At 40.4% G+C, this 26,987-nt stretch overlaps 1 protein-coding gene across 1 annotated transcript in view; it reads right to left on the bottom strand.

The window, feature by feature from the left end:
* Nucleotides 1-422: 422 nt before the first annotated feature.
* The window catches only part of LOC124545718, a 71,043-nt gene continuing 44,478 nt past the window's right edge, over nt 423-26,987 (bottom strand). The window contains exons 3-4 of the mRNA XM_047124661.1: nt 1,482-8,524; nt 423-481 (exon numbers count right to left, since the gene is read on the bottom strand). Of these exons, the coding sequence (XP_046980617.1) occupies nt 423-481; nt 1,482-8,524 (7,102 nt within the window). The remainder of the gene's footprint in view (nt 482-1,481; nt 8,525-26,987) is intronic.

Below are 26,987 nucleotides of genomic sequence, written 5' to 3'. Positions count from 1 at the left end.
CACTTTAAACTAAACAAATGTGGCACTGAAACTGTTAACAAAAATTACCGAACTGTACAACATTACGTACTATCTATCTCTGATGAAAAATAGTTGTAGATGTTGCCTTCCAAAACCACATCAAATAAAATTTCTTATTTATTTCACCAGTACCTAACAACAGACATGGAGTTGCATTCAGAGCTCACATACATGAGACTAAAACTGATAACTTTTCACAAACACAGAACTTATCTTTCAACATTTTTTTCAGTTGTAGAATTATATGTAGATGACACAGTCTCATAGGATAGGTTTTTGCATGGTTAAAAAAAGGGCAACAATAAAAACAAATGCCACAAATGCATTCCCCTGAGTAAAGAAATACTTGGTAAGTTCCTGTTATTTTAGGCAGTGAGTGAGAGTATCGATATTAACAAAAGTTATAAAATTAAAGATATTATACACAAATCTTTCACAATACTTACAGCATTTACAAGATCTATAAAAAAAAAACTCAAAATATACACACTTGCAGAAGCTCAGTGCAAATGAAGTAGCATTTCTAAGTCTCTTCCATTTTACCCATGTACTTAAAAATAGTAATAACACAAACATCTGCCAGAAATGCACTGCCACGAGTGAAGCAGACCACGTGTAAGTTGTTCTTATTTCATCCGATGAATGTGACAATGCATTTTAACAAATGAATTATAAAATTAAAAATATTTACACGTCACAAAATTTACAAGCAAAATAGAAAACCATGAACGAACACACACACACACACACACACACACACACACACACACAGAGAGAGAGAGAGAGAGAGAGAGAGAGAGAGAGAGAGAGAGAGAGAGAGAGAGAGAGTGCTACATACTCAGTACATAAGTACCAACAGCTATCTGTCACTTTCTTTCTACTCATGTAGTTTACAGAGGGCAATAACAAAACCAACTGCTAGAAATGCGTTGTCCTGAGTAAAGCAGTTCCTGTTATTCCATTTCAACAAATTAGTTATGAAATTAATGATATTTCACTAAATTTACAGTATTTACAAGCAATACAGAAAACACTGAAATCCACATATACTTTCAGAAGCTCAGTACAACTGAGCTATCTTTTATTTCTTGGCCTTTTCTTTTTTGATACCCAGGTGTCATTCAACTGTTTCATGATATTTTTTTTAGGAACAAAAGTATCATCAGACGTATTTTCAGATGATGAACTATTCAAAGACATTTCAAGTTCTTGAGGATCTTGATAGTCATTTTGTGGCTTATGAACAGCCATTTGCGATTTCTTTTGATACAATCGCCTTGCAGGTGTGGCACGGAGGCACTTCAACATTTTGGTATTATCATTCTTGTCACTCTCTTCCTGTTTTCCACTGGTGCTACTCTTTGAACTGCCGGACACACTACTTCTGAGACTCATAGGACTTGAACTATTACTGCAACTGCTGCTGCAGCTACTTACACTGCTGCTACTGCTGCTACTACTATCTGAACTGCTGCTAGAGCTACTGCTGTTATCATCATGTTGCAGACACAATGGAACTGAGGGTGTCACACAAACAGGGGAGCTGTTATTGGTATGGGGTTCATCAGCAGTGATGGCAACTGAACTTCCAATTAAACCAGATGGACTGGTATCATCACGTGGCTTAATTGTGATGAATTTCATTGGAGCCTCTTCAAGAATACATTTCCTAGATCGGCGCCGTACAATTATATTCTTTTTATTTGTAGCACTTGGTAAATTTGTACTGGTAATTATTTCAGACTGCTGTGGACATGACATCACAGCATTTTCCAGTTGCAGACTGTCAGATTCCTTTGCTACATTTTTACTTTCACCACATTCATTTTCAAATGAGCCTTCCAGTATTTTCAGCAGTTCTTCACCAGAGAGAGGTTCCTTTCCTCCTCTACCCTCTGCATAACCATCAGCAGCCATTTCCATGCTATCTTTCCCTAAAGTCTGTCTTCTTTGATTTATAGTACCCTCTGAAATTTCCTGTAGTCCGGCTTCACCTTTCCTGTTGTCATTTTCTACCTGAAAATTACCACTCTTCAGTTCTCCAAAAGTATGCACACAGGTTGTTTCATTTCCAAGATGTGTACTAACATTAAGATCATCCACAGCAATATAGCTGCATATAAGATCAGTGTCTTGTAGCCCTGACTGACAAAGCTGTGGTCTCATTCTACATGACCCCTCTTCAAGTTTAATTTGTTCATTTTCAAAATTCATCAATTTTTGCAATTTCTTCTTGGATGATTTTAAACTCTTTTTGGAATTGCAGTTTCTTTCATCTGGCCTGCAGCCAGGAGAAGACAACCTAGTTGTTTTAGATCTTGTGATTCTTTGACTTTTACTGTTGTGTTTATCACCTGACTGCATATTTATTGCACTTTTGCTTGAGTTACAATTTAGTGACTCATTATCATTATCGCAGCTAGCACCACTAGCAATTTCTTCACTGTACTTGGTACTTAAGGGAACAAATTCATCGTGAATACCAACTTTATAAGGTGAATGAGTCTGCAGTAAATTTGCCATTAAAATTTCTGACTGTAGTGAACTTTGTGATGTTGAGATTGTCATTCTCGCATTCTTTTTCCGCCTAGGAGGGGAAACTAGCTTAGAACTCAATGGAGCACCAGTGTCTTGTACACTGGTATGTTTACTTGCCTCACTGGTGTTTTTATTGCTTTCTGAATGTAGTTTCTGATACGACTTAGGCTGAGTGTCTTTGTGCACACTAATGCCACTTACAAGTGAGTTATCAATTTCTGGCTTCTGTCTGTTACTAACATCCACATCCTTCATAACAGTATCACCTCTTGATAATGCTTGAATGCAGCTACTAGCTAGTTTTGTTTTAACTGTTTCATTCTTTTTATCAGATTTTCTCTCGTCAATTTGTTTACAGATCTCTTCAGGTTCGACAAGCAAAGAAAAATTTACATCTTCTGAGACAGTTGCCTCCTTGTCACACAGAGAAAAACCATCTTTCAAAGATTTAGGATTACTAGAAGATTGCACTTCACCTTTACATTTCATTTCATTTCCATCAGAACGATTGTCTGACTGTTTGTTACTTTCTGTACACTGACAAGCATTACTACATAAACAAACACTTTTTGATACCTCACTAGAAATTACGCTATCAGTAACTTCATGATTTACGAGCTCTCTTTTCTCAAAGAAATCCTTATTATCAGCATTACATGTAATATTATTTGTGCCACAACTTTCTTTTTCAAATTTTGCACCCAAGAGAACTGATTCAATATCCTCTGTCTTTTTGTTCACAGTAACACTATCTTTTACTTCTCTAGCCTTCGTACACTGGGATGATTGTTTCTTAGCACCACCTGACTCTTCATAGTCATTATTCTGAAACTTCTCTAAGACTTTATACCTATTGCTGGTTTCAAAGTCAGCGATCTCTTGTCTTTCATATGTATCATGTTGCCGTTCTTTAGCCAACAGATGATCTCCCAGAGAAGGCTTGCTACATGAAATGGGATTAATATTTCTATGACATGACGGCTCTGATGTCATGTTGTGCACTGGTTCAGAAAATTTTGACACTGCAGGGGCAGTTTTCACAGGACTACCATCTAAAATTTCTCCTTCCTCTAGTTCTTCCCTCATATCCTCAATTCTTGTTTCCCTTCTGCTCTTTCTTTCACTCACAAGTTTTCTAAATCTCAGTTCATGGTGATCTGCAAAGTCTTTCATGGAACAGAGCAAGCCTTCTTCATTAGCAGACACCTTAGACAATGGAACATCCTGCAGGATGCAACCAACTTTACCAGCCACACTGCTTTCTACATTTAATGATGGAGCAGAAACAGTGGTAGAATTATTACAGACTGACACTGGATTTTTAATTTCTGAAACATGTTCTGAATGAAGTGCAGTATTACTAGCTTTTTCCTTGTGAGTTTTAACATCTTCTAGATCAAGTTTATGATCAAGCTTACCTAAATCATTAACTGATGTGTGTTGTTTATCCGTGGTGCAACTAATGTTCTGCACTCTCTCTGTCCTTGATTCACCAATGAAACTTTGTACAGGAGAAATGACATTAGTTTCAACAGAGGCAGTTTTCTCCACAACTGTCTGCTCACTCTTGGTGACAGTGCCATCAAGTACTGTCCTTACTGAAGCAGTAGTTGTACCAACAATTATTTTGTCATTATTATTCAGTCTTTGTCTTTTTTCCTCAGGAGAGTCAACATCACAGGATCCAGAAGTTCTCTTAGAACGTATCACAACAGACTTCCTTTTTCGTGATGTACTAAAATCGCATGTTTCACGGAATATGCTAACAGAAACACCATCTGTTTTAAACACTGCTGAATTACAGACTCTCTTCAGTTTCCCTTCAGTGTCATTTGATGCCTGACTTGTGACACTATGTGCATCAGAGGTTGGCACAATATTTTCTTTCCTTTGTTCTTCAGGGGGGCGGAGAGCACTGTCTGAGCTCCAAAGTGGATTTGGTTCATTTGTTGCAGCATGAAATAGTTCCGGAGTGTCTGGGATTTTATCCAATTTGGAACTTGAATTAGAAACTAACCTACGGCACAAATCTAAAACAGGTTTTCTACATTCCTTGTTCTCAAATGTAATCTTCTTTAATTTATATTCATATCCCTTGGAAGTATTAAGATCCTCTGTTTCCATTCTTTGTGTTTTCCTTTCATTATAATTTTCCGCTGTCACTTTCCGATATTCAGGTATAATCTGAGAGTGTTTACAATGTTTATCATCTCCCAGAATAGAACTGGTTGTGCCACTTTTGCCAGTGACTATCTCTCTTCTGTAATCGTCCAATGAGAAATCTACATTTCGAGACTGCTTCTGACTGTGTATAACTTTTTCTGCCTCTACAATGTACATTTTCTTTTTCAACAAATCATTGGCAGTTTCCATTCTAGATGAATCAGACCTTTTAGATACATTTTGGTGTCTAGTTGCAATATGCCTCTTGTCTTTATCACGAAATTTTGCACTGCCATGCCTCCTTTCGTGCCTGGAACGAGATGAGGACCGCCCTCGAACAGGTGAAGAGTCACGATGCTTATATTTTCGATGGTCTGTGTAATGCTGACTATCTCTAAATGATTGTCTCACACGTGAATGGCTACTGTAAGATGTATAAGATTTATGGCTATTATGGGCTGAATATTGTCTGGAGTACCTTGTCCGCGCACCGTCAGACTCACTGTCAATTTGCTCTAACACAGAAGATCTCTCAACGCGCACCCTCTGCTTTGATGATAGTTTTGGAATTTTGAAACGTGAGCTGTCAAATGGAGTTTTCGATCTTGATCGTGAATACTTTGATTTTACACTGTTTGCAACTCTTACACTGGGAGATGTCTTAGGCCTAAGTTCCATTTGTTTCCCTCTAATATGATAATTTGTTTTTACATCCTGTTTTGCGTGTTTTGTACTCTCTCTCAGTGAAGACTTCTGTGCATTTTCACGTTCTTCTGACTGTATCACACAGGAATCAACTGATGAACTTTTTGTAGAAGAGCTTTGAGAGCTTGATCTATGGCAATTTTGAATGGCAGGGTTGTGAGATCCAATATCTGATACATGAGAATGGTATTTTTTAGAATGAAAACTGTAACTACACTGTTCATTAGGAGAAGTTCTTGCATTAACATGTTCAGGTCTTGAATCTTTACTACCATTATCAAGATCTGGATTGCCAAATGATGTTTCTTCTAGGATATTAATTGCATCAGCAAATTTTCTTTCATTTAGAGCTACTTCTTTCACATCCGTGGTATTCTCAAACTTCTGAACAGTCTCATGCTTATCTGTAGCATCATTTATGTCTCCTTCCCACTCACTGACGATAATGTTGTCATCGTGACTTCTGGAGCCATCTGGTTGTTTAGTACGTGCATAAGTAAGTGTTTCTTGATCATCCTTCTCTTTGGATGCATTTAAATGCTTTTTCAATTGCATAATGGGCACCATCTCAGTCCCTTCATATTGAACCTCTGGGGTACAATTATGGTCCTGTTTTGCACCTGCAAATTGGAATTCTACAGACTGATAGGAACTTAATTCCCGAGACACACTATCTGCATTAAGAAAAGTTCTTTCATTACGAGACACTTCCTTCAAATTTTCAATGTGCTCAAGTTTTTTATGAGTATTATGCACACTTGAATCATCATTTTCATCTCTTTCTTTTTTACTGCTGTTTACCTTCACATTACAATTCCGAGAGTCACATGGCTGTTTAGCACCAGTACAGACAAGAATATCATTACATTCTACCTCAATGGAAGCACTGAACTTCTTCCTCAATTGTCTACTACACACAGTCTCAGCCACATTCTTCTGACCATTTGTGGTACAATAATAGTCCTGCTTTGCATCCACAAGATGTAATTCTATAGCTCCAGAGGAATCTGATTCTAGTTTACCAATTATATTACTTGCGTTAACAGAGTCTCTTTCTTTTTGAGTTGCTACTACCTCCATTTCCTTGGCCCCAAGCACCTGACAAGCATTATGCCTAGATGTCTCATCTGTTTCTCTCTCCTCTTTACTGTTATTTATCTTAACCTCATCAATTTTAGAGGCACATGACTGTTTAGTACCTGTATAGACAAATATGTCTTTATCATCTTTCTCTGTAGAAGTATTCAATTGCTTTCTCACTTGTTCAGTGAAAACAGTCCCAAACACATTCTTCTGAACTTTTGTGGTAGAATTATGAGCTTGCTCGGCATCCTCAGAATGGAGTTCCTCAGATTGGGAAGACTTTGATCCTAATTCACCAATTATATTTCCTGCATTAACAGATTTTCTTTCACTTTGGGTTGCTTCTTTCACAACATCTGAGGCGTCAAGCTCTTGAAGAATATTATGCCTAGCTATTTCATTATTTATGTCTCTCTCCTCTTTACTGCTATTTATCTTCAACTCACCAATTCTAGAGTGATATGACTGCTCAGTACCTGTACAGACTGGTATTTCTTTATCATTTTTTTCTGCAGAAACATGCAATTGGTTTTTCCTTTGTTCACTGAAAACAGCCTCAATCACATTATTCTGTACATCTGTGGTACAATGATGACCTTGTTTTGCCTCCACAGAATGGAATTCCACAGATCCAGAGGTACTTGATTCTAATTCATCAATCACATTACCTGCATTCACAGATTTTCTTTCATTTTGTGTTTCTTCTTTCTCAAATTCTGTGGTCTCGGACTTCTGAAGAGTATTAAGTCCAGCTGTGTCATTTTTAGTCTCTCTCTCCTCCTTACTGTTACTTATTTTGGCCTCATCAATTGTGGAATCATATGACTGTTTAGTACCTGTGCAGACAACTATTTCTTTACCAACTTTCTCTGCAGAAGCATTCAGTTGCTTTCTCATTTGTTCACTGGAAACAGCCTTAACCACATTCTTCTGAATGTTTGTGCTACAATGATGGTCTAGTTTTGAATCCACAGAATCGAATTCTAGAGAGCCAGAGGAATTTGATCCTATTTCACCAACTACATTACCTGCATTAACAGATTGTTCTTCATTTTGAGTTGGTTCCTTCACAGTTTCTGTGGCATCGAATTCTTGAAGATTATTGTGCTTAGCTATTTCATTATTTGGGTGTTTCTCATCTTTACTGCAATTTATCTTTACAGCATGACTCCCTGAGACACATACCAGTTTATTATTGGTGGAAGCATATATTTCTTTCTTATTGTTTTCTGTCGAAGCATTCAACCGCTTTCTCATTCGTGCACTGAACACAGACTCAACCACATTCTTCTGAATGTTTGTGCTACAATGATGGTCTTGTTTTGCATCCACAGAATGAAATTCTACAGATCCAGAAGGATTTGATTCTAATTCATCAACTACACTACCTGCTGTAATAGATTTTTTTTCGTTTTGAGCTGCTCCTTTCACAGTTTTTGTGGCCTCAAGTTCTTGAAGATTACTATGCCTAACTGCCTCATCATTTGGGCGATTCTCCACTTTATTGCTATTTATCTTTTCATCATGACTTCCTGAGACACACAACTGTTTGTTATTGGTAGAATCAAATATTTCTTTCTTATTCTTTTCTGTGGAAGCATTCAGTCGCTTTCTCATTCGTGCACTGAACACAGTCTCAACCACATTCTTCCGAGCCTTCCAAGTACTATAATCGTCTTGAATTGAGTCCACAGGAAGAATTTCTGAAGAGGCAGAGGAGTCTCCTCCTAAATTACTCACATCATTTAATTCATTATTGACGCTTGATGAACAAGTGTTAGTGTCAGGCAGATTGTTGTCTGCTTTTAGTATATCACGTGCATCTTCAACGATATCTGTAACCCTGTTACTTGTGCCAGAAATCAAATGTAATTCTTCTTCATGCCACTGAACATTGGAATAATTGTGTGCCAATTCCTGCTTCTGATGTACTCTGGTGTCATCAGTGTGTTGTTGGCATTCTACTTCTGTTTTGTGTGATATTTTCTTGCGTCGAAAAATCAACTGGTTGTTCCTTGAAAAAGAAAGAAAAAAATTTTTTTGAAATAACACTAATATATTCCTTAAATTTAAAAAATTAAGTGATTTCCTAGTGCAGCTAATGCAATTCATTAACTTCATAAAACATGTTCAAAACATTGCAATGAAGTATAACAGGGCATGAAGAACAGAATGTAGTGTGTATGCCTGATGTTTTTCATGACTGCGGAAACAACCAGTCACTGGATAGCTGTTGACAAGTGAATATGTGTAAGTGGTAGTCGGCAGGCTTTGTGTCGTGAGTAAGTGGAACAATGTTATTGCATCAAATTTTGTTTTAAACTTGGCGATTCTCAAGCTGAAACAATCCAAAATATTTACAAGTGTTTAGGGATGCAGCAATGGATACCACACAGATGAAGGATGGGTACAACTGCTTCAAATGTGGCTACTCATCATTTAAGAGTGAAGCACATTCAGGTAGGCCCTCAACATCCGCAAATGAGGTTGTTATTGATCACCTAAGGACTCTGGTGATGCAGGATAGATGAATCACGATCAGAGAATTTGCTGATAAAGTTGGCACTGGATGCATTCATTCCATTTTAACAGAACATCTGCACTTCAGGAGGATCCCATCGAAATTTGTGCCAAAGCTGTTAACAACTAAGCAGAAGCAACTATGATCAGAGATCACACAAGGCATGCTGGATACTGTGAACAGTAATCCAAACTTTCTTAAAACAGTGATCCCTGGTCATGAGTCATGGCTTTATGGGAATGACCCATAAACAAAATTCCAGTCATTGTTATGGAAGCATCCGTCACCCTCGAGTCCCAGAAAATCAAAGCAGATCCACAGCAATGTGAAAGTCATGCTGAACATATATTTTTACTCCAATGGTATGATCCATCACAAGCTCACCCCAGAGAATACTAATGTCAATAAGGTGTACTACTAAGAGGTTGTGCATCATCTTCGTGAAGCAGTGAGATACAAATGGCCAGACTTGTTGGCAGTAAGCAGTTGGCACCTTTACCATGATAATGAATCCACTCATTATTCTCAATTGATTCAGAGATTCTTGGCCGAACACAACAAGACTGTGGTTTATCTGCCCCCCTATACTCCTGATGTAGCACTGACAAGGGGAGGCCGCCAATTGTGAAATTCAGATTCGATTCATACTGCGCGTAATAAAAGCTCATGGCCAGAGGTGTAATGTGGCAAAGCACCAAGATGCACTTCTCAGCCGTTGTTGAGAAAATCGACAGTTAAAAGAAACCGTTGCGGTGAAATACTCTCTACGATCAATAATTTTCTACAGCGTCGTGCCGCAACGGTAAGCGCTCGGGTTCGTAATCCGAAGGTCGCCGGATCGAATCTCGCGCCATGTAAAAAAAAAATATATATATATATATATATATATATATATATATATATATATATATATATATATATAAATTACAAAAAAATACTAAAAAAGCAACCTTTTTTTTTAGTATTTGTTTTTTATTCTAGCTCAACAACGATAAAATTGTAAATGTGGATACTTTTTAGCAGAAAAAAACAGAAGTAGGCCATTAACTCATCATCGTCGTGTTATGGTTTCATCGGCTTGCAATTACCGAGCTGCTATTGCTGTAATTCCCGGCAATCAGTTGCAACAATTATGCTTATAATAAGTTGTTGAAAGTCGTTTGTCGTGGAAAAACTGGCGACTTCGAACATCATTCTGTTTTCCGCAAACACAATTGTATTTCACAAATGTTATTAATTATCTTCATAATGTTATCCACGTATAGTTAACGGAAGACGTAGAAACGATATTCCGAAACGAATACGTATAGCGTAAGTCAAACGTTCGAATTAGAATATTGACACCACAAACACAAATTTGCTGTGGCAGGTATGAAATATAAACTCCGTTACTCGCTCGTTCCACTTGAAGGACAGATGTTGAATGGGCCGAAACGAGCCGCCGCATAACAGCGTAGTTGCGTGCTAACTTCGAAAGAAGGGAGATGCGGTCCCTAGCGCAACTTATAACATCGTCGAAAATCAGTGCGGACGGGTGAGCTTTGGTACATCCTGAAAAAAAAAAAAAAAAAGGGAAAAATGGAGGCGGTACAATTGGAGAGCGATCCGCCTTCACCAACATGCATAAGCAATTCATTAATAGTGTGTGTGTATATATATATATATATATATATAAAATTACAAAAAACTAATAAAAAAATAAATGTTGCATGGCGTGAGATTCGAACCGGCGACCTTCGGATTACGAACCCGAGCGCTTTCCGCTGCGCTACGACGCTGTAGAAAATTATTAATCGTAGAGAGCATTTCACCGCAACGGTTTCTTTTAACTGTCGATTTTCTCGACAACGGCTGAGAAGTGCATCTTGGTGCTTTGCCACATTACACCTTTGGCCATGAGCTTTTATTATGCGCAGTATGAATCGAATCTGAATTTCATAATTGGCGGCCTCCCCTTGTGAGTGACTTCTGACTTCCTTAAATTGAAAAGGACTCTTAAAGGGATCAAATTTCAGAACATGGAAGAAATTATGAAGAGTATGATGGAGCAGCTCCGCACCACGCTAAAGGGGGCTTTCCAATAATGCTTCCAGCAACAGCAGCACCATTGGGAGAGGTGTGTAGAAGCTAAAGGATGACTAGTATAAAACAGGTCTATCTGAATAAAGAATAAAGATTCTTTTCATTAATAAAAGTCGGATACATCATAAACATCCCTCGTACAATCAAGTATTTCACTCTTCTCCGATATAACAGTACACTCTCAAACAGCCTCATAAATAAAAACATACGCAAATCTTTCAATACTTTCTTACCACTTACTTCTTACATACAGTAGGTTGGTTGGTTGGTTGGTTGGTTGATTCGGGAGAGGCAACCAAACAGTGAGGTCATCGATCCCATCAGAAGAGGGAAGGATAGGGAAGCAAATCAGCCACGCCCTTTCACAGGAACCATCCCAGCATTTACCTGAATCGATTTTAGGAAATCACAGAAAACCTAAATTGGGACGACCAGATGAGGGTTTGAACTGTCACCCTCCCGAACGCAAATCCAGTGTGCCAATCTCTGCACCACCTAGCTCAGTATGTAAAGTAGGTTTTGTTAAGACTGCTAGGAGATTCCTGTATTATCATTAGCAAACATTTAAACAGTACATATCAGCAAAACTCCTTAAAAAACGTTTTGCAAATCTGCAAATGAATATGGGCTTTAGACTCTAGTAGGGCATTACTTTACTGTGAAATAAAAATAAAGCAATAACCAAAATATATGCGGCCTGTTCAAAAGTGCACAGCTCTGCAAAATCAAAATACACTGTTGGGTAACAGTCAGCATTGTTGTTCCACCCTATGCATTTTGATATGCTTGTATTCTCCTTGGCATGTCATCCAAAAAATGGTCGGAGACACTGCTACTCAAGCTTCTACCTCTCTCTGACAAAAGCCCTTGAAATATAGCCTGTTATGTTTCCCTTCCCCAATAATTATAAATTTTTTTCCAAATTAATTTGATTTCTACAATAGTCATTTTCATATTGCATAGAAGACGCATGAAAACTTCAACTTCTAGAGACCATGTTAATTAGAAAGCATCATTAACTGAAAATGTAAGTACAACTCTGATGATTTGTATTAGCTAATATACAGGGTGATTCAAAAAGAATACCACAACTTTAGGAATTTAAAACTCTGCAACGACAAAAGGCAGAGCTGTCGGCGAATTAAGGGAGCTATAAAGTTTCATTTAGTTGTACATTTGTTCGCTTGAGGCGCTGTTGACTAGGCGTCAGCGTCAGTTGATGCTAAGATGGCGACCGCTCAACAGAAAGCTTTTTGTGTTATTGAGTACGGCAGAAATGAATTGACGACAGTTGTTCAGCGTGCATTTCGAACAAAGTATGGTGTTAAACCTCCTGATAGGTGGTGTATTAAACGTTGGTATAAACAGTTTACAGAGAATGGGTGTTTGTGCAAAGGGAAAAGTTCTGGACGGCCGAGAACGAGTGATGAAAATGTAGCACGCATCCAGCAAGCATTTGTTCGCAGCCCATGGGGGTATGTTAAAGATATGGTGATTCAGCCACCTCTCCCAGCCACCATTGATGATTTGAAACGAGAAATAACAGCAGCTATCCAAACTGTTACGCCTGATATGCTACTGAGAGTGTGGAACGAGTTGGAGTATCGGGTTGATATTGCTCGAGTGTCTGGAGAGGGCCATATTGAACATCTCTGAACTCGTTTTTGAGTGAAAAAAAACCTTTTTAAATATTCTTTGTAATGATGTATAACAGAAGATTATATTATGTTTCTTTCATTAAATACACATTTTTAAAGTTGTGGTATTCTTTTTGAATCACCCTGTATATTTTTCAATACAATGGCCTACACTATTCTATAACACAAAAATCCAACTTTATAGTATCCTACAATTTATTATCTCCTCTGTTAACACAATATGAAGCTGAGAGGGGCTGCAATTTTTCCATGGTAAATTCTGTCATAGCTACTATCAGATACCTAACTTTGACTACACACCTTTGTTACTTCTTTTTTTCTGTAACATATGACAAATAGCACTGCTTAATTACCACACTAATTAATGATTTCACAAAACTTGACTGGCAATGTGAAACTCATGTGTGTAAATGAAGGGATTCACATTGTAAAAGAAAAATAGTGTCTATGTATTTTTATAAATTTGTAATCCAGAATTCTATTTGTCCTTGTAGTTCACAAATAACAGTAAATTCCAACCTAGTCAAATTTTAAGGCAATTGCGTGGTTTTCAAAATAACAGTTTATTCTTATATCACTCTTCGTAAGACCCACCCTATCACAAAAGAGGTAATCTGTACTCAGACTGTAACTACAGAATTATTGCTGGGTCTAGTATGTAACTACCTATTCATCTGTACTGAAATGGCATACAAGAGAACCAAACCGACCATTGAAACCTGGTAAGTCCATTTACCTTTGCCTTACACGTAAGGTGGTGCCACTAAACTGCGAGTATGGTGGCGCCATCTATTGGTAGAGAGACTGACACGTGTGCACCGTTTGATGTTGCATTGCGCCAGTGTGGTTTCACGCTGAACAGAAGGTGGTCACACAAGTCATCATCCACTACCGAACATGCAGGTGACTAAGCAGGAACAACGAGGAGTGATTCGATTTTTGGCAGCAGAGGGAGCTGGAGGACGTGAAATGCATCGATGGATGAAAGCTGTGTACAGTGAGTACTGTCTGAGTTATTCAAGCATATTGGAATAGCGCAAACCTTTCCTTGAGGGGTGCGAGTCACTGGAAGACGATGCTCATCCTGGACGGACTCATCATGTCATCACACCGGAAATGGTTGCAGAAGTGAATGCTTTAGTCTTGGACAATTGCAGAATCACCATGGATGAGATCCTTCGATTACTGGGATGAGTGCGGGCACTGCCCACACCATAATGCATCAACACTTGAACTTTTGAAAAATCTGTGCGCAGTGGGTTCCCCACCAACTGACCATCAAACAGTGCAATACTCAAATGGCGCTGTCTTTGAGTCATCTGCAATGTTATCATGAGGAGGAATATGGCTTTCTGTCACGTATTGTCACAGGTGACAAAACATGGTATCACCATTTTGAACTGGAAAACTAGTGTCAGAGCAAGCAGTGGAAACATGCGACTTCACCACCTCCAAAGGAATCAAAGGCCATGCACACTATTTCTGGTAACGTCATGATGTCCTCCTTTTTTGACCACAAGAGCCCACTGGTTGTCGAGTTCCTGGAGCGGGGAACCACCATAAATGCCCAACATTACGTAGCCACTTTACAGAACCTTAGACGAACCATCAAGTTGAAACGCCAAGGCATGTTGTCCACTGGCATTACCCTCTAGCATGATAATGCCCACCCACACATGGCCAATGTGGTGAAGGCAACATTGCAGCTGTTTCGGTGGGAAATGCTGGAACATCCACCCTACAGTCCTGACCTTTCACTGTGTGACTTTCATGTGTTTGAAACTCTAAAAAAAGCTATTCGTGAACATCAATTCGTAACGGACGATGAAGTATGTGACTGGGTCCAGCCCTGGACCCGACAGCAGCCTCCTAGCATCTTCAAGGATGGAATCGACCGGCTAGTGTCACAATGGGATAAATGTGCCAACAGTTTTGACGACTATTTTTGAGTATGTTTACTGTGTATAACTACATTTTTGAGTTAATAAAATCATTACCGTTACTTTACACTAGTGACCAGGTTTCATTTGAACGCCCCTTATTAACTGGGTAGGCTACACACTCCAACAGTCATATAGTGTACGAGGAGGATTACAGTTATGAAAGACTGATAGCTTCAAGCAGTTCCATGCACGTTCTATAGAGTTCATATCAGCAGATATTGCATATCATTAAGTTTCATTGTTTCTCATCTCCTGGAGAAAGATGTTGACAAGGGAGCCGCAGCATACTCATCCATTATCATTTTTTACGATGAACCCATTATCATAACTTTAACTTAGGGCTTGACAACAGGTTGGAGGACCGTGTCCTGAAATTGTTCAAGCCCTCCCACCATCCCTATCAGTGATGAGAAGGATCCAAACATTCATACATCATATTGGCCCAAACACAAATGACTCAACTACCAACAGAACCCATTGCACTGCGTCCCTGAGATGGACATTGGTACCTCGCCATCTGCACAAGCTTTACATTGTTCATCAGTTACCAGACAAACACTGCACTTGTCCATGAAGACAACCCAGTTTCACTGATACAGGTTCCTTTCCAGATGTTCTCTTACTCACCTCCTTCATGCATTATAGTGCTGCGGGATTTGTACTGTCATATAGAACTGATGCCTACATGCCAGATTTACCATGTGTAGACACTGCCCAGGTTGACACAGCACTCGAAGCTGCCCCCAAACAGACAGTGGGCACTTGTGTCACACGATCCTCGCAGTATCTGAGGGCAACTGTTTGTAAGTAGTAGTCATCAGCTGGCTACGCAGACGTTTGGCAACCACTGTGAGGCAGATCTGCAACATTTTATCTCTCATGACAATGGCTTAAAGTTTCAATGGTGTTGCTGCGGTGCATGACAATTTGATGGGAAACTTCCCATTCTGATAACCTTTTCTGCTGTAAAGCAACACTGCATACATAATCTAAGCCAGAAATGACTTTCAGGGCATGCTGACAGACTCAACAGTGTGCATAAACCACACTGTCCAACTCTCTATTGTAGAAACAGCATGCTCTACTGAACTGCACTGAGAATGCAGCTTTTCGTTCACCTGTATAAAGATATTTCCTTTAGTCAAAAGAGTACTAGGAAAGAGGTTTCCAATTAAAAATAACGAACACAAGCATTGCAAGTCATAAGGAGGCAGCAATTTTTTTTTTTTAGCTTTGTGTGTGTGTGTGTGTGTGTGTGTGTGTGTGTGTGTGTGTGTGTGTGTCCACAGCACAATCCTCCTTTACATGGTGAACAACTGCACTGCTCAATACAGAAAATGTTATGGAGTGAAATGAGCTAAACTTCGTTAATTTGATACCAGTGAATTCAAAACTCATCTTAAAGTTCATGTATTAGCTCCAGTTTTCAACTGCAACCATTACCTGTAACTACAATTTTTTCACGTACTATTGCCCCCATAAGCAGCATCGCCTGAGTATTTAATTCTCAAAGATTGGTGTCATTATGGCTGGGTGCCACCACTGCACATAGTCACCACATGATCAGTAGGGGGGACGTAAGGGTCTTCACTTCTTAAAAGTAATTCTAACAACATGGTTGTGTTTTAACACTTCTCAAACTTCTTTCATGAGAATTGTGAATACCTGGCAATCTACTATTAACATCAATGTTCAATAAACATGTTAACAATGCACATGCTTCCACTATATTTGCAGCAATGTGGCATTTGCTTTGAAGAAGTCTTCAGTTATATTTTCTTTAAAGGGGTGCTTATTGGTTATTGGCCGGACAAAGGAAGGGCTCAAGTATACGAGAGGTGACAGGAAAGGTCTTGGCCGACCCACAAAATGCCTGTCCTAGTCAAACATCAGTTAAGGAACTAATAGTACATTCCTTTGCTATGTTAAACAACTTTTTCTTTAATTTTTTGTTTTAAATATTGGAGTTTGAAGTGTGAAAGGTGTACACATGTTGAAAAATGGATAAAGAGAGCAAGCATGCAGTTATCCACTACCTCCTGATAACGGGCACGAGCACACGGGAGGTCCATAATGACATGATGGAAACATTAGGAAAGGACCCCCCCTTCCAACCCCACCTGTAATAGCCAGCATGGAGGAAAATGTCACTGCAATTCAGGATACTATCATGGCAAGCCAACATGTGACAGAATGTTACATTGCTGAGAGAGTGGGCATACCTCAGGTGTGTTGGACACGTCATAAGAGTTGTACCTGACAAAGTCTATTGTTGATGTGTCCCAAGAATGTTGACAACAGAAAACAAATGTCAGAGAAATGTCATGTCTGCCAAAAACTTGACCCTTTTTTCATGCAAACGCAAATTCTGTGACATTTCTCAAGCCCACCATCTTCCTCCTCTCACCTGAGGCCTCAGGCCCCAGTGTGGCTCATGCCTACAATTGCCACGATGGAGCCCATGGTTTTCAACCCGCCTCCCTCTCCTTCTGCCTCCTCTCCCTTTGTCAATGGAGATGGCTCCATCCCCATTACCACCGGCAGACCTGTCTTTGCTGCAGCTTCCATGGCCTTCCACCCGCCCAGCAGAGCTAGCAGCGCCAGTGGTGCCTCATTCAGTGGTCTATCCACTCCTGGGTTCTCCAGTGCTCTCTCCAGTTCTGCACTAGCGGTCTTGACCCAAGCATGGCCATTTTCATCCCTGCATTGCCTTTTCAGGAGGGGAGGAATTTAGTATCCCCGCCAACAGACATCCCAATGACAGTAGATGAACTGGCATGGGTAGAACAGCAGATTAGTTAAGGAAGCATATGGAGGGCACATGCATCACAAAATATGGACAGACATGCTAACTTCAAAGTTTGCTTTTGAGTGGCACTGAGTGGAGTTGGCCAGTGCTCCTCCAGAGTTAGACTGCTGCGGACCTAGCCTAGCACTTGTGCTGAGAGTTACTGTGTGCTCAATCGTTAGTTGCCTGTGCCAACCATATGCTAAGTTATAGTTGTGTGCCTATATCAGTGGATATGTAAACTCTGCTTCCCATGGTTCAATTCGCATGGTGAGCTAGTCACACTCACAGAGTTCTGTTCCCCAGAGGTTACCGAGTAACCAGTGGTCTGCAGTACCTCCAACCCTACCGAGTAGTGGCTTTGTCATGTCTGTTGCAGATATTAAAATCAATTTACTTCAAACTCTTACATGATACTATAATAAATGTTTGTACGGACATTTGAGAGATTACAATTTTTACACTAATATATAAAGACAAGCCATTGTTTAACACTGATACTAAAAAATCTCAAAAAGTTCTTGATCGATTTACTTGGAATTTTTAAACAATACTATAAATAAACAATAAATATTCAGATGGACATAGGCTATACATTTTCTTAATGTACAGGTTTTCTTTAAAACTTATTCTGAGAAAGAAAATAGGCTATGTCGCGCTGTGTAAATGTGTAGTTTCATCATTTTTCCCGCAGTCAGTTGCAACTACAATATCAGAGTATTTAAATGTTATACAAATTGTTTCTCCCACACATACTTTTTCTCCTTACATGTTATTTTAAACTTGGCTTACGAAGAGAATACTACTACAGAATCTGAATCGTCCAAAATTTGTAATCTTACCCATTCAGAAATTAAAACTATGCGAAATAATGTCAATGAAGCAATGATGCAGCAGCAAAGGATATTTGTCATATCTGGTATATGATTTACCAATTCATTTCACGTAACTTTATTTCTAAACCAAGCACTCATCTGTATTAACAATAAACACAGCAAAATGTCAGACAGAGGACAGGAGAGAAAATGGACAAGAGGGGGGGGGGGGGGGGGGGGGGAGGAAAATATAGAAGGGGGAGGTAGGAGATGGACAGAGAGTGTGGGTACGAGGTTATGGACAGAGAGAGGTGGAGGAAGAGAAGATAAAAAAAAAGAGGGAAGGGCACAGGGGGGGGGGGGGGTTGAGGACAGGGGAGGGGGAATGGGGGCAGAGGGAGAAGAGGTGGGCAGAGAAAATGGGAGAAGGGTATTAGCGTGTATATCCAATTCCCACACATATTTAGCAATTGCAAAACATTACCGGGTTCACCAACCATGATACATACTGTGCACTGGTGTGTCATCCTGCAGTAGGAGATAACTGCTTTTCAACAAGACAATGCACTACTCTCAGTCATGTTAAAGCCACTTTTTTTTCCAAAGGTGTAACTGGAACAATGTTTTTCATGGCAAAACTATGGACTACACCACTCTTTAATTTGTTACTTTGTACCTCTATCCTCTCATTCTCCCACTTACACCAAAAATCAATAACGATGTAATATCATTGAATGTGACAGCATGGGGTAGTTTAGAGCATCCCTCGCTGCTATGTGAGCTCGTAATTTTCTTGGATTCTCACATCACCCAGCATACAGCAGAATGATACTTCCACCCTTTACTGTTGCAGTATGAGAACAATACTTTGTATGTTTTGAGCTGCATTTTTTTGCTGTGTCCATTTGCTGAACAGTCTGTAAGGCACTCAACAGAATCGGAGCACATGAGATTATTATTCCATCACTTGCATATCACCTGGTACAGTGCTTTTACAACTGCATAAAACACTATGTGAAAGACTGTAAATTAATCTAGAAGTTGAATCCTAACAACACTGTTAGGTTAAACTACTGAGCAATACAGTATGGCCTGCCTAGACCTATCAGTGTAAGTAATTGTTAACTTTCAGCAATAATACAAAAATCTATAAAAGATTTTGTTTAAAAATTGAAATCCAAAGTCCAAGATTTCGTGTAGTTCCTCAAATTTAAAAATTGCCTTGGCCTCACTGTTAACCAGTGTTAAAACATCCAGGTGCACTGCACCGAACTCTGGAAGTTCATTTCTTTGCTCCAAGCCCAAACAGTCTTCTTGCTCTTCAAACAATTGAACATCCAGAATGGATAGCGATAATATTATGGATAGGACAGAATATATTGGTACTCACTATGTAGAGTAAATGTCTCCTCTGTATGCTGAGTTGCGACTGAATTTGCCTAATGGCTTTTCTTTCATCCCACAACCCAACGCTGTTTTCGTTTGTTACTTTTCTCTAACGCATTACATTACTCAGGGTCTGCCCTTTCTTTCTTGTCTTCCCTGTATTTTACCTGATGCTTTACAAACTACTTGCCCTCTGACTTAACAGGTCACACTGCTTCAACCACCTGGTCTGGGCACAACACACAATTACATGACCACAATGACCAATGGTGTAGCATCTTAAGTCCCACATTATTCCCACTGATATAATTTATCCTAGACCTTCAAACTGACCACTCTTCCTCCCTCACTGTCACATATTTTCGGTAGTGCCGTGAGTCACACGAACTTCGTGCCCCCTTTCTCTTCCCTTATTCTAGTACACAAATACTAACCTCACGCAATTCATTTACATCTGCTGTCCCCTCTCTTCACACATATCCAGGCACTGATGTGCATCCCTGTTACTGCCTTTTAATTTAATAATAATGTCCGCCCCCGGTAGCTGAGTGGTCAGTGCGACAGACTGTCAATCCAAAGGGCCTGGGTTCGATTCCCGGCTGGGTCGGAGATTTTCTCCGCTCAGGGACTGGGTGTTGTGTTGTCCTACTCATCATCATTTCATCCCCATCGACACGCAAGTCGCCGAAGTGGCGTCAAATCGAAAGACTTGCACCAGGCGAATGGTCTACTTGACAGGAGGCCCTCGTCACACGACATTTCATTTCAATTTAATAATATTATGAAAAGGATAGTTGCTGCTCACCATATAGCGGAGAAATTGAGTCGCAGATTAGCACAGCAAAAAGACTGCCAGAAAGTGACCTTTCGGCTAAAAAGGCCTTGTCAAAAATAGACAACATGCACACAAACACTCATGACCACAGTCTCTGGCTGCTGAATACAGACTGCAAGCAGCAGTGCATGACTGGAGGGGTAACCGTATGGTGGCAGTAAGGAGGAGGCTGGGACAGGGAGGAATAGCAGGGCAGTGGTGGGGGAAGGTAGGTAAAGTGGTGCTTGTGGGAGCATACAGTGGCGAGGTGGAGAAAGGGAAGGGAAGGGAAGCTAGGTGCAATTGGAATGTTAGACAGAGGGTGAGATGGTAGCAGAAAAGGAGAGAGGTAAGAAGACTGAAGATGTGTTGGTGGAACAGAGGGCTGTGTAGTGCTGGAACTGGAACAGGGAAGGGGGCCAGATGGGTAATGACAATGACTAATAACGGTTGAGGCCAGGAGGGGTACGGCTAGGTAGGATATATTGCAGGGAGGGTTCCCACCTGTGCAGTTCCAAATATCTGGCGTTGGTGGGAGGACTCCACATGGCACAGGCTATGAAGAACGTTGTGTTGGGTGGTATGCTCAGTACTGGTGAGGTCCAGCTATTTCTTGGCTGCAGTTTGTCGATGGCTATTCATGTCGACAGACAGTTTGTTGTCATCATGCCAACACAGAAAGCAGCACAGTCTTTACAGCTTAGCTTGTAGATCACACGACTGGTTTCACAGGTAGCCCTGTCTTTGACGGGATAGGTGATGCTTGTGGCCGGACTGGAGTAGATAATGGAGGTAGGATGTATGGGACATGTCTTGCATCTAGGTCTAATGTAGGGACATGAGCCATGAGGCAAGGGGTTGGGAGCAGAGTCATGTAGGAATAGACAAGGATATTGTGCTGGTTCGGTGAGTGGCAGGGTTGGGAAGGATAGTAGTGACCAGGACATTCCTTATTTCTAGGCACAATGACAGAAGAAGGTGATTCAGTTGCTCCACCCTGGGGTGGTACTGAGTCACAAGGGGAATGCTCCTCTGTGGCCAGACGGTGAGACTTTGGGAGGTGGTGGGTGACTGGAGAGGAAAAGCACAGGAGATCTGTTTTTGTACAAGGATGGGTCAGTAATTAAGGTCTATGAAGGCCTCAGTGAGATCTTCAGCATATTTCAGGTGGACCTCTTGTCACCACAGAAGCAGTGGCCATGGGTTGCTAGGCTGTATGGAAGGGAATTCTTGGTGTGGAATGAGTGGCAGCCAAGTGGAGCTATTGCTGGTGGTTGGTAGGTTTGATATGGATAGAGGTACTGATGTAACCATCTTTGAGGTGGAAATTGACACCAAGGAAGGTGGCTTGTTAGATTGAGAAGAACCAGGTGAACTGAATTGGGGAGAAGGTGTTGAGGTACTGGACAAATGTGGAAAAGGTTGCCTCACCCTCAATTCAGATCACGAAGATGTCATCAATGAATCTGAAACCAGGTGAGGGGGTTTGTGATTCTAGGTGTTTAGGAAGGATTCCTCTGGATGGCCCATGAATAGGTTGGCACAGAATAGTGCCATGCAGGTACCCATAGTCTTACCCTGGATTTGTTTGTAGGTAATGTCTTCAAAGGAGAGGTAATTGTGAGTGGTCATGGAAACTAGAAAGAGGTTTTTTGTTTCGAATCTGTCGGGCATTGGGAAAGGTAGAGTTCAACAGCAATAAGGTCATAGACATTAGGGATGGCAGTGTAAATGGAGGTAGCATCACTAGTGATGCGCATCGCACAACATGGTAAAGGAATAGGAACCGTGTACATTCGGTGGAGGAAATGGTTGGTATCTTTTCTACAGGAGGGAAGGTAGTGGGTAAGAGGCTGAAGGTGTTGGACTAAGAGAGCAGAGATTCTCTCACTATCTTTTCCATAATATTGTTACATTCCTTTCTGGATTTTCCATTGTTTCTCTTTTAATTTATTTTTCTCTTTGATCTCATTGTATTCTAATGTTAGTTGGTTTTCGCATTTCACTATTGGCCTTGCTCCCTCAGGTTCCACCTTTTTCCCCGTAACTTATTCATTCCATCCTTTTCATGACCTCTCTACAAATTTTTAAGAGCTTCTTACTATGTTTTGAAATAATTTACATATTTTACACATTTTTTATCCTCCACCATGGATCCTTGCTCCTTCCACCTGTGTCAATAAAGAAAAGTTTCCTTATCCTTAGCCAGGATCCAGTCCCACACACTGTGTCTGTGTTGCTGCCTAGCTCATGGAATCCCCAAATGGCCTTAGCATGAAATTACCCATCTCTGACTATAACTGCTCCTTCCACAATGATGTCTATCTCTTCAGATTCTGACAATCCATAGCCCTCAACAATATAGTCCTGCAAAACCAGGTAAAATCAGGCAAAAACCTCCTTGCAATACCTCCTCTCCGTATGTAAAATTCTCCTGTTCTGCAATCCCAAAGTCTTGCTTCCCAACTATCACATAGAAATTCTCGCCCTCCAGAAATCAGACCAGTATGCACAATGTCATCCCATAAAACTCTAGAACCTGCTCACCTCTTACTCCCGTGTTGGACTAGCACCGTCTAGCACCTCTAGAACAACCTCCGAACCACCACTATATCAGCTCATAGCTGACAAACCCTGCCTCACACACCCACTACATTAAGCACATCCTCAGAAACTCCCTTCCACCATCATGCAGAATCCAGAGGGTTACCAACATAGTCATGAATCTTTCCTCCAAAAGCCTTAGTCTTACAGTAGTAATAGTCCTTTCCAAAGTCCTTACCTTTTGCCCCATTTCCAAATTCAGTTATGCTGTACTTAATTAAGATCTTCTTCTCCCAGTCCCTATAGTGGAAACATGTTTTTGCCACCCACTCTACCAATTAGTTTAAGTCTAGAAGGAATGTTGGGCCCTTTTTGCTCTTCGTGATTTACATGCATTTGTTCAGCTGATGGACAGAAAAGAAGATCAAAGGCTGGAACTTATCAGATTTTGTATACTTGAAAAACTAAGAGCAACTTCTGCTGGGTGGTTAAAGGCTGTCCAGCCTCCACACTGAGATTATGTACATGGTTTGTCCTAAAGGATCTTGTCACCCTCATGGTGAACAGTGTCCAAAGTCTTTAGATAGTATGGTCATGCAGAACTACATACTGTACAGATACCAGCAACACAACAAAGGCTCTGTAAAATTACAACAGGGAAAATCTGTCTTCTCTCAGTACCTGCCAGTAAAGCACTTTATGTTGTTTAGAGTCTTTAGAGGTCATATCTTGTGAAGCTTCAGGTGTGACAACATTCCTCATTGGAGATTCCCTGAAACTATGCTGCCTTTAAACACAGAGTTTTCTGAAAGTTTAAAATATGTTCTCACGTGCATACACACAAAGACCTATCTTGTATTAAAAGCTTTGCTTCCTCAACATGTGTTCCTAACTCTATTGCAGCATAGGAGCCATTAATCAGAAAGGGTTTTCTTTCAACCTGTCTTCCTTTTTGGTGGTGTGTAGGACAGTGAATGGAGAAGTAGGACGACCTCCCATTTCATCAACATATGTTTCCAATACCATTTCTAAGTCAGAGTAATTTCCTACCCCATGGTTTCATGATGGGTAGCTCTGTATTTGACTTTTTGGGGATGGATTTCACCTTTTGTTGTTATGATGCAGGGTATTTGTAAGAGGTATTGCGCATTTAGCTTTGTGGTTGAAGGTTGTCTTTGCAGTCTGGTAGCAAGTCCTGGTGGAAATGATTTACAAGTAACTTCATGATTGGTAGCAAGGGAGTTATTGCATGTATATTTACATGTACACATGCTTGCGCCAATATCTATTGCCTGGATTTGTGTGACTGTATTGAATTCTAATACAGATTTTCACACAGTGGCAGCAAATGAAATAGATAAAACAGGAGGTCACATGCTTTACATTCTCTTTTTTGTTTTAATATACGAAACTGTCTTGGTAACTTTAATTTATTGACTTTTCTTTTCTTCTTTTAAAGCACTGGCCTTTTCCTGTTCCAAGCAGGCTTATCATCTGAGCAACTTACACAGAAATCTGGTGTTGGAGAGGATGACCCTGCCTTGTGGAAGTCTTTCCCACATTCGTTGCATGTTGCCTAGCCATTATACCCTTCTGTGGCATGAACATATCTTTGACACTTACAGAACTGTGTCAAAGATATGTTCATGCTACAGAAGGGTATAATGGCAAGGCAACTTACAGAACTGCCCCCCATGAACCATGGACCTTGCCGCTGGTGAGAAGGCTTGCGTGCCTCAGCGATACAGATGGCCGTACCGTAGGTGCAACCACAACGGAGGGGGCATCTGTTGAGAGGCCAGACAAACGTGTGGTTCCTGAAGAGGGGCAGCAGCCTTTTCAGTAGTTGCAGGGGCAACATTCTGGATGATTGACTGATCTAGCCTTGTAACACTAACGAAAATGGCCTTGCTGTGCTGGTACTGCGAACGGCTGAAAGCAAGGAGGCACTACAGCCGGAATTTTACCTGAGGGCATGCAGCTTTACTGTATGGTTAAATGATGATGGCGTCCTCTTGGGTAAAATATTCCGGTGGTAAAATGGTCCCCCATTCGGATCTCCGGGCGGGGACTACTCAGGAGGACATTGTTATCAGGAGAAAGAAAACTGGTGTTCTACAGATTGGAGCAGATCCCTAAATCGGGCAGGTAGGTTAGAGAATTTAAAAAGGGAAATGGATAGGTTAAAGTTAGATATAGTGGGAATTAGCGAAGTTCAGTGGCAGGAGGAACAAGACTTTTGGTCAGGTAAATACAGGGTTATAAATACAAAATCAAATAGGGGTAATGCAGGAGTAGGTTTAATAATGAATAAAAAAATTGGAGTGGGTAAGATACTACAAACAGTATAGTGAACGCACTATTGTGGCCAAGATATACACGAAGCCCACGCCTACTACAATAGTACAAGTTTATATGCCAACTAGCTCTGCAGGTGATGAAGAAATTGATGAAATGTATGATGAGATAACAGAAATTATTCAATTAGTGAAGGGAGACAAAAATTTAATAGTGATGGGTGACTGGAATTCGAGAGTAGGAAAAGGGAGAGAAGGAAACATAGTAGGTGAATATGGAATGGGAGTAAGGAATGAAAGAAGAAGCTGCCTGGTAGAATTTTGCACAGAGCATAAGTTAATCATAGCTAACACTTGGTTCAAGAATCATAAAAGAAGGTTGTACACATGGAAGAATCCTGGAAATACTAGAAGGTATCAGATAGATTATATAATGGTAAGACAGAGATTTAGGAACCAGGTTTTAAATTGTAAGACATTTCCAGGGGGCAGACGTGGACTCTGACCACAATCTATTGGTTATGAACTGTAGATCAAAACTGAAGAAACTGCAAAAAGGTGGGAATTTCAGGAGATGGGACCTGGATAAATTGACTAAACAGAGGTTGTACAGAGTTTCAGGGAGAGCATAAGGGAACAACTGAGAGGGATGGGGGAAAGAAATACAATAGAAGAAGAATGGGTAGCTCTGAGGGATGAAGTAGTGGAGGCAGCACAGGATCAAGTAGGTAAAAAGACGAGGGCTAGCAGAAATCCTTGGGTAACAGAAGAAACATTGAATTTAACTGATGAAAGGAGAAATTATAAAAATGCAGTAAATGAAGTATGCAAAAAGGAATACAAATGTCTCAAAAATGAGATCGACAGGAAGTGCAAAATGGCTAAGCAGGGATGGCTAGAGGACAAATGTAAGGATGTAGAGGCATATCTCACTATGAGTAAGATAGATACTGCTTACAGGAAAATTAAAGAGACCTTTGGAGAAAAGAGAACCACTTGTATGAATATCAAGAGCTCAGATGGAAACCCAATTCCAAGCAAAGACGCAAAAGCAGAAAGATGGAAGGAGTATATAGAGGATCTATACAAGGGCGATGTACTTGAGGACAATATTATGGAAATGGAAGAGGGTGTAGATGAAGATGAAACGGGAGATACGATACTGCGTGAAGAGTTTGACAGAGCACTGAAAGAGCAGAGTCGAAACAAGGCTCCGGGAGTAGACAACATTCCATTAGAACTACTGACAGCCCTGGGAGAGCCAGTCCTGACAAAACTCTACCATGTGGTGAGCAAGATGTGTGAGACAGGCGAAATACCCTCTGACTTCAAGAAGAATATAATAATCCCAATCCCAAAGAAAGCATGTGTTGCTAGATGTGGAAATTACTGAACTATCAGTTTAATAAGTCACAGCTGCAAAGTACTAACGCGAATTCTTTACAGACGAATGGAAAAACTGGTAGAAGCCGACCTCGGGGAAGATCAGTTTGGATTCCGTAGAAATGTTGGAACACATGAGGCAATACTGACCTTACGACTTATCTTAGAAGAAAGATTAAGGAAAGGCAAACCTACGTTTCTAGCATTTGTAGACTTAGAGAAAGCTTTTGACAATGTTGACTGGAA

Source organism: Schistocerca americana, chromosome 8, assembly GCF_021461395.2.
Source record: "Schistocerca americana isolate TAMUIC-IGC-003095 chromosome 8, iqSchAmer2.1, whole genome shotgun sequence".
NCBI classification, from domain to species: domain Eukaryota; kingdom Metazoa; phylum Arthropoda; class Insecta; order Orthoptera; family Acrididae; genus Schistocerca; species Schistocerca americana.
This window is presented reverse-complemented; position numbering and strand designations above follow the sequence as displayed.